Here is an 11954-nt window from a genome sequence, read left to right as displayed (position 1 = left end):
TCCAAAATTTCCACATGAAATAGTAGCCTCAATACGACAAATTTGATGAATAGAAAGATAATGTTGCATCATTAGAGAGAGGGAGAGGCCTTTGAACGTTGCACTATTTTCAGGAATTAAGGAGACTTTATATCATTTCTATCACTCATTAATCATGATAGACCAACATAATTCAGGGTTAATGTCGTATTTAAACAATATTTAGATGTTGCAAAATCTAAATTAATTAAGTAATTAAAGTAGTTAACTAATGTTCCTGTGAACGTAAATCTGTGGAAGAATGCGGGTTGATTTAACCTTGTTTAATCATGTTCATTTGCATTGATTTAACATTGTTTAATCATGTGGAGTATAATTATTCATTATATGTGTGATTGTAACAATTATCATGTGTTTAAGTGTGTTGTAAAACCCATATATGCGCGCCATCGGTTCCCGCTTCATCTCCGTTGGATGCCATTCAGATTCACAATGCAATTTCCGATTTAAGTTTTTTATATTTTTAATTTTTCGATTTTTTTAATTCTCAACTTTTTACATTTTTTTAAAACATTCTGTTTTACAACACAAGTGAATAATAGTTCAAACAATGAGTATATAGCGAAATACTATATATTATATTCGTTCACAATTAATAGACTTACTTTTTTCATTTTTTATTATTAAAAAACCTTTTATCTTTTGTAAGTGCCTCTCTCTATGTTGAATTGAGACACATTCTCTAATAATAATATTCACAACTGATCTCTATTTCTATATTTATTTTTTACTTAACTGATTTTATACGGAGTATATTAAAATTTATGCTTTCCATTATCAAGACTATGTGCAGTAATATATAATAGTAAAAGTTAAAAGCAGCATATCAATAAGGTAAGTGAATACTAATATAGATGTATTAGGTGAGTGAATATTCGATGTGTCAGCATATATCAAGAAAAATCAAATGTGATCCAAAAGATATCATAGTTCCCAAAGCTTGCCATATTTATTTTTTGTAGTGGCATGAAGCATGAAATTTTACCTAGATTGCAAAATTTATTTTCTGTCACATATTTTGTTTTGTTTTCTTGAGTTAGGATGGTTTGGCCTTGGAAAAGTATTTTAGAAACTTTATAATATAGCTGTGCAGTTGGTAGAAAGTCTAGTTACGTACACACACATTTGATTTGCTGTATATATATGCTACAATAATTGAGTGAATAAAAGATAAATCTCTTTCCTTACATAATGTGGATAGTTGTCATTTACCAAAGAAATATGTATCAGATAAATCATAGGAAGAGATTTTTGGATATGTAGGTTTGGTGACATTCTTCTCAATTTATCCTTATTTAAAAAAATATATAGTGTATCGATACAATAGAAGTAACTAACAAGGTTATTTTTCTATTTTCTTAATATATATGCTATAAACAAGCCACCATAAGCTTTTATTTGAGAACTTTATTCTCATGATCCCAACTTTTGTCAAATGTTGGGCCAGGAAACAATTGAAGCATGTGGTGAAGTTGAAATAAATGGATTGTAAAAGGTGGTCTTTGATTTGTTTCCCCACAATTCTTCCCAAAAATATGAAAGAAAGTCCTTCAAGATATGAAATTAACTTTATTAATTTACCTAATTGACGAAATCTCACTTTTGATAGCTGGCTAGCATCATTCCTTTATAGGAAGGACCTTAATAATTTGGTGTCACATTTGGAAAAAGAAAATATTAGAGTTTAGACCATGTATTTTATTCGCTATTAAGGAATAAAATAAATAATGCAATTCACAAAAATGTCATTCATAATATTAACTCACTAAAATTTAGTCATCGAAAATTTCGACTGCAAATTGTCTGTCCAAACCATTCTTAATTTTTCGAGGTTGTTTGTTATACAAATTTAAATTTAATTATACACAATTTCAACCTTCATATATTTGACCTAATCCATTTCAATCAAGAGCATTAGCATTTGCATGAGGTTGGGCCGGGGTGTCCCCACCCCCTCAGTTGCGGGGGTCGTGGGGGCATAGGGCCGAGGCATTTGCATCGGAGGTTGGGAGGGGCGCAGCGACAAGGCATGGGTGGAATCGTGGGATCTAGCAAGCCGCAGCGGGCGTGGGGGTGGAGGGAGGAGGAAGATCTGCCATGGAAGAAGAAGTTGGGAAAGAAGTAGTCAAAAGACTCAAAACTCTAAATGTAGAATGTATTTTCTTCTCATAAAGATTAATAATGGTATAGTACGTACTAGTTCTTTACTTTCTCTTTTCTATATAACCTAGTATGACCGAAGTTGTTTTCCACTTCACATTTCAAAACAACCGGTTATGGTTATTTGGAATCGAAATTGGTACATTGATTCCATTTCTTCTTTAAATTGGACTGAGGTTATGGTTCGAAGTGTCGATTAACTACTTATCCATGGTTCAAAAACATTAGAATCAAAATCGAACCTTTTGTTCAAATTACAATTCAATACAAAACTACGGTCAATTGTTTATTGAAGAGTCTAATTTCAAGTCCAACTTTTGATTCCAACTTAACCATGTATCACTAACACGAAACCAATTTAATCATGCTATCACTAACATGAAACCAATAGAGTGAGTGACACCATAATCCATTAGATTGATCCGTGTCGAGTAATCGGCCACGTACGCATAAAAAATCTACTGGACTAAAATAGAAGAAAGCATACAAATCGGGCCCATTTTAAAAGCCCAACTTCCCAAGTCTTTGGAGTGCGTGAGCCTTCATCCATGGCGCTTCGCTTCGCGGCAAGGAAAACTTCATCGGCGCCGGCGTTTTTAACCAGATCAGCGGCACCTGGCAGAAGACAGGCGTCTTCTTCATCTTCACCTCAATTTTCTCCCAAATCCACTAAGAAAGTCTCGGACGATCGTCTCGCTTCCGTGATTGACGCCGTCAATGATCGCAAACTCCCGCCGGAGCTCCGCGGACAGCGCAACAACGTCAGGTGCACATTCTATTCCTTTCGAATAAATCTGATTTCTCGGAAAATATTCGGTCGATCGCTTGATTTCTGAGCTCTCTTAATTTCTAGAGATTTACCGTTGGATAATTTGTCTAAATTTCTAGAGATTTTCCGATTGGTGATTTGGAATCCAAATTTTGGATCAATTTTATTCGATTTATGTGTGTTTACATAACATGTGGTCAATTGTAGAAATTGTTTATTAAGTTCGGTTTTCATGTTATTTCAGCTAATCTGTGACTGAAAATTGTAGCACTTTGAATCACTGAGTGATAATGGAGAATTGTGATTTACCTTCATTCTTCATTGTACCAATCTCATACCACATCTATAATTGTTTATGTAACGTTACAGTAGACAGCATAGCGCAGGTGAAGCAGTAAGGAGATAGAACATGAGATGAAATACTAAGATGTTTGCAAACAAAGTTTCTTATAAGGGCTTGTTCAGTGTTTAGAAATAGGCAGAAATGAGCTCCTTTCCATGGATTTATGAGCTCCTTTCCATGCATTTATGAGCATTCAGTGTTCAAGTATATATATTTTGGAGAGCCATAGACTAATAATTGGCCCGCACTATTCCACTTGGTTTTGGGTTGAAATCAAATCTGATGCTTTAGGTGATATTTGAAACTGCATTGGGAAGCACACCCAGAAATGAAATTACTTTTCCTCCATTACCCCTTTCATTTTTCGTTTCCCACTTTCCCCCCCTCTCTCTGTGGATTATGCAAAAAGGTAAGGGCGTTTCTGTCTTTCCATGATTAAGATTAAATTAATGCTACTCCATTTAGGTAAATGTCATCTCATTCCATAAACACTGAACATAATAAGCGAACTCACATTTGGTGGGCCCAACCTCCTCAATTCTAATTCAGAATTATATCTACTGAACCTATATCAAAAACACTGAACTAGATATTCGTTCTCCTTGTTTAGATCCATTGTTTAGATATTGTTAACAGTAATCACCTTATCCAGCTTAAGATTCCACACATATTCACCATATCTGATCCTAATCACCTTATCCAGCTTAAGATTCCACACATATTCACCATATCTGATCCTAATCTACCATAACTTAGTAGGAATAGAAAGTCTAGTTCTAAACAATTCAGGTGACGTTTAGTCATTGGACAATATAATAGAGAGATACAATATGGGATAAGCCAAAATGAGAATTGTTTAAGATTAAATTAGTCACATGGGTAGAGGTGAGATGAATATTCGCGAGATATACAATAATACGATGTAATTTTGGCATTGTGGAGACGGGCTAAGATACATTGTCACGGCCGAGCTTTTAAGAAAAAAGCAACCGAACAAGAGATAAGAATAGACATGGTTTCTAGTTAGCAGAGTATATCTTTTCACTTATTCCACTAATTGTACTGGAATTTCTACATAATTTGCACCCTTTTTAGGCTCTTGAATTAGTAACTAAAGTGTAATGCAACCTAAATGACCTATATTTTCCAGATCAGAGACTGATATAATAAATGTGGTGGAGCAACGAGTGTGGCATGCCATGGAAGAGGGTCAGTTCGAAAACTTGCCCGGGAAGGGAAAGCCTCTGGACCTCGATACTAACCCCCATGCCGACCCCGCTGAAGACACCTTATACAGGATTCTTAACCAAAATGGATGCGCTCCAGAATGGGTTGAACTTAACAAAGAGATAAGAAATAGCATTGCTGGCTGGCGCATAGCGCTCGGGAGAGCGTGGACGTGTAAGGATGGACTCGATGATTCCAAATGGCTCGAGGCTTCAGAAGCATTGAAGCTTCAACTCCGTGATCTAAACAACAAGGTATTTTCCTTCTACACTGAAACTCCAGTTGTTCACAAAATACATTTTTAATCCGATCTAATATGCATATACATCTTGCAGGTGTTCCGTTACAACCTTATTGTTCCATTTGGCCGCCAAATGTTCGGATTCAAGTGGGAAAGAGAAATAGATCGACTGAAGGAAGAAACTCAGATTGAGAATTGATTTGGTATTCCTCTTCTCTTCAATTTTGGTTGTTTATGCATAATTTATGTGATCTCATAGTTTCATAATTTATTATGACAAGGGTTGTTATTTTCTTTGATGAAATGGGTAGATAAGATACATGATAGAGTATTCGAACAATTAGATGATTGAATACATTCAAAATTATTCACGAAAAGCAACGATAGTGTGTATTCGAGGTTATGCTCTGCTGGGTACGGGTGTCTGCATAGCGAGATGTGTGAGTGCTCGTTTATGATAAGTAAGCTGCGTCTTCGTGTATTTTTTACCCGAAGGCTGCTAATGTCAAGCTCTTGATCGAGATATCAATATCTAACCATCTGCAGAAAAATCAGCAGAAGCAACAACCAACAGAACTAGAAAATCATGCCAATTCAAAAACGAAAATCATACAACTCATTTTCTAGAACGACCAACCTCGAGATCGTTCGACTTTTTTCTTTCTTTCGTAGAATGAAATAAAGATGAACAAAGAGTTGATGGGCACGAAGTATGGCTTTTGGTGAAGTATAACATCCAGTTACAGGCTAAAAGGTAGAGGGATTCGAGAGAATTCATGGGAGATTTTCGGTTAAACGCTAAAACAATGAGACATAACTATGCATAGAGTGGGACATTTCTTCCGAAGAATAAAACGTTTGGTAAGTACTTTTTATAATTACTAGAGTGAGACATTTTTTAATAATACATTAATACGATGATACAACATCAATGATTTATTTGATAATTATCAATTACTTTATACACTGCATCTGCAATTAATCCCTAATCCTCATACATCTTTAGATAGAACACTTACTTTTACTTATATAATGGTTTTAGATAGAACACTTACTTTTACTTATATGTTGCTTTGTTACGTTTTATTATTGTTTATATTTTGAACTGCTTATGTATTACCCGACAATTTTGACTATGGGTATTTCTTGTGTAAATCTTAACCGTATTGTTTACTCCCTTCGTCAAGTATATGCTGTTAAAAACTAAATATACACCAAAAAATAGTAAATTTACTCCTTTTCATTATTAATCATGTCTAAAAAGTTTCATTTTAAAATATCATTTTGTTAAGTAGTATAAAATTATGAAATAGGAGACATATTTGACATAGAGGAATCATGCTCATACCAAAAAGCAAAGTTGTGGAGTGATGAATAATTTTGAGATCTATAATTGGAGATATGCTATTGGCATATCCCTTGAAGATACTACAAAATGCCACACTATATTTTCACTTTATATTTTTTGTTCCCTATTTTTTTGCCTTTAACCAAAAGTGATCACAAACTCCAAGTTAAGTCACCTCATTCTTTATTGCCCTCATGACTACCAACATATGTTCTCTATCTAAATTCCAAACCATTCTTCTTCCTCACTCCCTCTTACTCTTGCCACCATAACTCAAGAGCCAGCTTCCGAGTACGCGCTGGCCGCCTCGGCGGCGGCGCTGGGGCGGCGGAGGTGGTTGATTGCACCCACCTGCATGGATGGATGGATCCAAAATATGGTGTGCTTCTTGCTATATATATGTAGGGCAACTTCTATCCTTTGGCATTCTGTATATGCTAGCCTTACCCTTTGATGGTAGGCTTCATGTTCTTGGTTTAATGTTTGAATAAATGTATTGTTTGACCTTTGTGTTACCTAAAATAAAGATTTTTTTTTCTTCGGATTTGGGTTTGTATTTTGATTATGTATTTGTTCTGGTTTAGTATTTGGTTTGGTTTCTTCTTCGAAGCTGTGGATTGAAAAAATTGATGCTATTGCTAGCTAGCTATTAAGCGAATAATTGAGAAAATTCATGCCATGTTTATAAAAAAAATTAAATATTTACTCGGGTCCAATATTCATGGCCCATTTATTTTGGACATGAATATTTAAATAAATTGACTTAGAATGATCCAAAAAGAAAAGTTTATTGAGACAAAGAGGGTATTAATTTTTATTTAGTTAAGTACTAACTATTAGGTAATTAATAGTACTCAAGAATTCATTAATGGAGAAAAGTTTTGAACTTTGATGTTATACTCAATTTTTACGGAGTCAGGTTTCCCCCTAAATCAAATCTTACACTATTACTCCCGTCGTCCCATAAGAATATGCACTCTTTACTTTTTAATCCGTCCTACAAGAATACGTACTTTCTAATTTTGAAAGCTCTTTTATCTCTAATAAGCTGGGACTCATTATCTATTAACAATACTTTCTTTACTTTTTCTCTCTTCCTCTCTCTTACTTTACTATTTTTTGCATTAAAACCTGTGACAAACCCAGAGTGTATATTCTTTTGGGATGGAGGCAGTATGATATTGTCAGAATATGTACGTGGACATACTGGATGTTTAAAAGAACTACTTGCGTTGTTTCGAAAAGCTCTAAACGATATTGTTTGATTATATTTTTTAAAATGTTTTGAAAATAGTTTTGCCCTAGGTTAGTTTGATTCTCTCCCAAAATAAAACTTCAATTCCTCACTTTCTCTAGATATAATAACTTAACTTAATCCAATGTCCTAGAGAAAGGAAGAAGGTAGTTTTTTGAGAGAGCGGTTGCACAAAGAAGAAGACGAGTAGACGATGGATGTGCAGAAGATTGAGAAGTTGAGTTCATGACTTTTTCATCTATCTTTTTAATTTTGTGGGGATATCATAATTTGACGAAAACTTCTAATTTTAGCAGCTTATACCTCTAATTTTAATTATAATTTTTAAAATTTTAAATAAATTTATTAATTATAATTAATGATTAATTGAAATGGATGCAATATGTATAGAACTATAAATCACTGATCCACGAGTCTTGGTTTGTTATGTAAAAATGGAAAACATTCACAATCATGGACTTTATTTGAGTTATCTTCTAAACAATCATAGTAGTTGGATGCGAACGAGTAACACGTAATTCTTAATCAAATAAATTAAGAGTAGTACAATTTATATTTCAATCCATATATAATTAGAAATATACCACTAAATTCAAACCTTAATCCGTTTCTAGATGGAATTAACACACGTGAGAATTCCCAGTTTTAAATTCAACCATTTCTATAGAACATTAATTATAATAATTATTATATTAATAAATATCTTACGTACAGTATAGCATACTTAAAAGTTTAAGTATACTATGCCCTTTCAAGCCACACGAATTTTCTTCAAGTTTTTTTTAATGAAATATAAGTTTCAACAAATTAAATTCGCGTCTTTGGCCATACTTTGAATCCAAGTTTATTGTAAAAGAGAATCAGTTCCCAAATTTAGTTTAACCCATTCCATACATGTCAATAGCTCCAATAAAAGTGCTTGTAATACGGATGTATGTGTCGTGGCCGTCCCCCTCGGCTCGGCCGACCCCACAACTAGCTCGAGAGCCAAAGAACTCAATCACATTCAGTCATTCAAACTACTTCAAATCCTACAGTGCAGTAGCTCCGCTCTTAAAGACCGACCCCACATAAGAGCCAAAGACTCCATTGTATAATTTGGTCTTTCGAGCCTCTGGAAACTTACGATACGATAACTCTGACCAATCCCACAGCTAGACGTGAGCCAAAAAACTCCATTACATTCGGTCTTCCAAAATACATTAGACCCTAATTATTTAATGCAACACCGACCATAATTACCTTTTATACACTTAGCTTAGCGTATGATTTATTCAATAGACCAAAATCCCCATATCTTCTCCTTTCCCACTATTGAATTTTCTCTCACCAAATACCCATGCTTTTCTTACATCCTACGACAAATCATAACCCCACCCCACCCTACCCTACCCCATCCCCACCATAAAACAACATCATCCCACATGCCAAATATTGCCTAAACAAGACCACCACAACATAAATTGTCCTAACCTAAACCATGAACACAAAAACCACCACCTTCTTTTGGCTCACATCCATAGCCATTTTGCTTCTCTCTCTCATAGTTTCCTTCCATTCCTCTCAATACCCTTCAACCACCATTAGAGCCAACATTCGTCGTGTCGTTGGAGCTGAGCTTTCGTGTAAAGTAGGCCGGAAACTAGGGTTAGAAGACATATTTTGCAATGTAGAAGATGTTATCTACAAGAAACACCATAGTCATCATCATCACCATCATCATCGGAGGCAAAAGAGTTCGTGTAACGAAACCCTAAATTGGAGTCCGGATCTCAAATCATCGAAGAAGATCAGTGTCGTGATGACGGTTGACACGAAGGGATGCGCCAATTTTAGCAGCATCCAAAAAGCTATAGATGCGGCCCCGGATTTTAGCCGCTCGTGGACACTCATCATGGTCGATTCCGGCACTTATAGGTAGGTTTTATTTACTTATTTTTAATTTTTAAAAAATTTCATTTCATCAGTACATGTGAACATGTTATTATGGGTGCAGGGAAAAAGTGGTGGTGAACTCCAACAAGACGAATATAATAATTCAGGGTAAAGGCTATCGCAACACGGCCGTAGCATGGAACGACACGGCTAATTCGACCGGAGGAACCAACTACAGTTCTACTTTTGCCGTGCCGGCTTCCAATTTCGTAGCGTATAATATTAGTTTTGTGGTAATTTCTCCTCCTCCACCTCGTATTATTTCTTATATCGGTTTAATAATTATTTTTATTTAACTATAAAAATCGGTGAAGAACACAGCTCCGGCACCGCATCCCGGAGAAAGCGGAGGGCAGGCGGTGGCAATTAGCGTTTCAGGCGATCAATCTGCATTTTATGGATGTGGATTTTATGGATTTCAAGACACATTGAATGATGCTAGAGGCAGACATTATTATAAAGAATGTTTCATCCAGGGATCTATTGATTTCATTTTTGGGAATGCTAGATCACTTTTTGAGGTATATGTTTGTCATATTTATTTGTTAATAGTATACTATTTTACATACGTCAACATAATACCTAATTGTTAATTTGGAATTATTGAACAAAATTAAAGTGTGGTGGATTTTTTCCATTTAGTGAAAAAAATCGATAGAAATAATTTTATTATATTTTTTTATGGTTAGATAATTGATAGGAGCTTTTGCATAAGTATAAAATTAAATGTACTATAAAAGGGAGAAAAAATCAACTTGGTCGTGGCTCAAGCCCCTTGAGCACTTCATTTGAGCCCTATTATTTATTTTTTTTCTTCTTGTATCTATTAAAATCTGTGTAAATTATTAAAAATAATTGTAGCTTCTCTAGAAATTATAAAAATAGTTTGAGTTTCTACCAATACCTTTTTCTGCATTTGCCACTGGACCTTTACTCTATAACAATTAGCATACATCTTATAATAGAGAGAAAAAAAAAATAAAAAATGCAGGAGTGCACGATAAATTCGACGGCAAAAGTGGAGGAAAGCGGTATTGTGAGCGGGTGCATCGCGGCTCAGGCGAGGGATTCAGTGGACGAGAAAACGGGGTTCTCATTCGTGAAATGCAGCATTAGCGGGGGCGGGAAAGTGTGGCTGGGCCGAGCTTGGGGCCGTTATGCAACCACCGTTTTCGCCAAATGTTACATGTCCGATGTTGTTTCCGGTGATGGTTGGAATAACTGGAGAGATCCTTCTAGAGATCAGTATGTTCTCAATATCCCTTCATATATCATGCATCTTTTGTTACTATAATTAAACTTAACTTAGAGAAAATTGAACGAGTCTCAAATTTTTTTATTATAATTTCTTAATATTTATATGAAAGTAAATAGAAATAGCAAAGTAAGATGAATGAGTTAGTCAAGGGGTTAAAAAGCTCGAGCACGAGATAAAATTCCATATTCTTGAATTTAGATAATTAGATACTACTAATAAAACTTTGAAAAATCATATTATACCACAAAATTTCCAAATTATCTCCTAGAATTTCCTATTACCTATGTTTTTTCTTTAAACTATATGGTTATAAATTGCCATTTTACGTGTACATATCTTTGGTTTGTAGTAAGTTTGTCACATCATTTTTTTACTAATGAGAACGTGGCAAGTTCAATCAATTATGTGCATGGGTGACTATTGAATGAAATCTACCATGTCGTTTTACACTGCTCGATATGAATTTGAGTGAAAAATTCAATACATATAAAAAATTGAGCCTTTAGTGTTGCATCATTTTCAGAGTTGCATCTAAATTGTAAATTGGCTGAGGACTGGTACATCAATAATTAAATTAACCCAAAAATATTCTCCTATGCACACATATATCCATTACACTAATGTTAGATTGAACTAAATAAAGTGAGACTTGATAACCAATGCTGTCCATTTAATTGAAGCTAGGTGAATTTTGTTTTGACAAAGGTTGTGAATAAAGTTGTCAAAGTGTGGAGTTGGGACTGAGCTATGGGATCGTTCATCTTTGGATTGTCTGCACACCTATGACCAAATTACTCGGGTCGGGCCAATTTTGACACCTCTAATCGTGTTTTATTTTATTTCAGAACGGTGTCATATGGGGAGTACGAATGCTACGGTCCCGGATCCGACGCTACAAATAGAGTGGCATATGGGAAACAGTTGAAGCAATCTGAGGCAGCTCCATATATGGCCACTTCATATATTAATGGAGAAGATTGGCTTCTTGAAATTCCTTCTGTAGATCAAACTCCACATATTCAATTTCACTCATCAAATTAATTAAACACATAACGATTTTATCTGTATTGGTAGTATTTGATAAGGGCACATGAAATGAATACCACATATATAGTCATACAATGTAGCCATATTGTATCTCCAAATTCTGCATATGCAACAAGAAAAATGAAATACAACACAAATGACAAAGTTACCATTTTGATGTATCAAGTCTCCATTTTCCCTTCTTTTTTTGCTTAAAAGGTTGATTACTTACTTACATTATTAATTTGTTGGATTGTTAAGCTTATAATTAATTGAGGGGTCCAACTTCAGATCATAAGGGAATCAGTAAAATTTTTATTATAGTAATGGCCGTCACGTAAAATATACATGAA

The 11954-nt window shown here is 34.7% G+C and overlaps 2 protein-coding genes across 3 annotated transcripts; both read left to right on the top strand.

Annotated features, from left to right (window-relative positions):
- The first annotated feature begins 2627 nt into the window (after window positions 1–2627).
- Window positions 2628–6671, top strand: LOC121747632 (dnaJ homolog subfamily C member 28-like). 2 transcript variants are annotated; one of them, XM_042141706.1, is made up of 4 exons: window positions 2628–2965; window positions 4462–4792; window positions 4874–4982; window positions 5326–6671. In XM_042141706.1, exons 1-3 carry the CDS (start codon window positions 2748–2750, stop codon window positions 4976–4978), a joined length of 654 nt encoding a protein of 217 aa, XP_041997640.1. In that variant the 5' UTR covers window positions 2628–2747; the 3' UTR covers window positions 4979–4982; window positions 5326–6671. The 2 variants fall into 2 exon arrangements, with proteins under 2 accessions (XP_041997640.1, XP_041997639.1); XM_042141705.1 differs by lacking the exon at window positions 5326–6671 and having other exon boundaries at window positions 2630–2965; window positions 4874–5182.
- Window positions 6672–8839: 2168 nt separating this feature from the next.
- LOC121747292 (probable pectinesterase 15) lies at window positions 8840–11766 on the top strand. Its single transcript, XM_042141303.1, has 5 exons — window positions 8840–9299; window positions 9379–9550; window positions 9632–9838; window positions 10309–10562; window positions 11421–11766. Exons 1-5 carry the CDS (start codon window positions 8863–8865, stop codon window positions 11614–11616), a joined length of 1266 nt encoding a protein of 421 aa, XP_041997237.1. The 5' UTR covers window positions 8840–8862; the 3' UTR covers window positions 11617–11766.
- The last annotated feature ends 188 nt before the right edge of the window (window positions 11767–11954 follow it).

This window comes from Salvia splendens, chromosome 9 (genome assembly GCF_004379255.2).
Source record: "Salvia splendens isolate huo1 chromosome 9, SspV2, whole genome shotgun sequence".
Classification (NCBI taxonomy): Eukaryota; Viridiplantae; Streptophyta; class Magnoliopsida; order Lamiales; family Lamiaceae; genus Salvia; species Salvia splendens.
The sequence above is the reverse complement of the archived record's forward strand: the minus strand, read 5'-3'. Positions and strand labels throughout refer to the sequence as shown.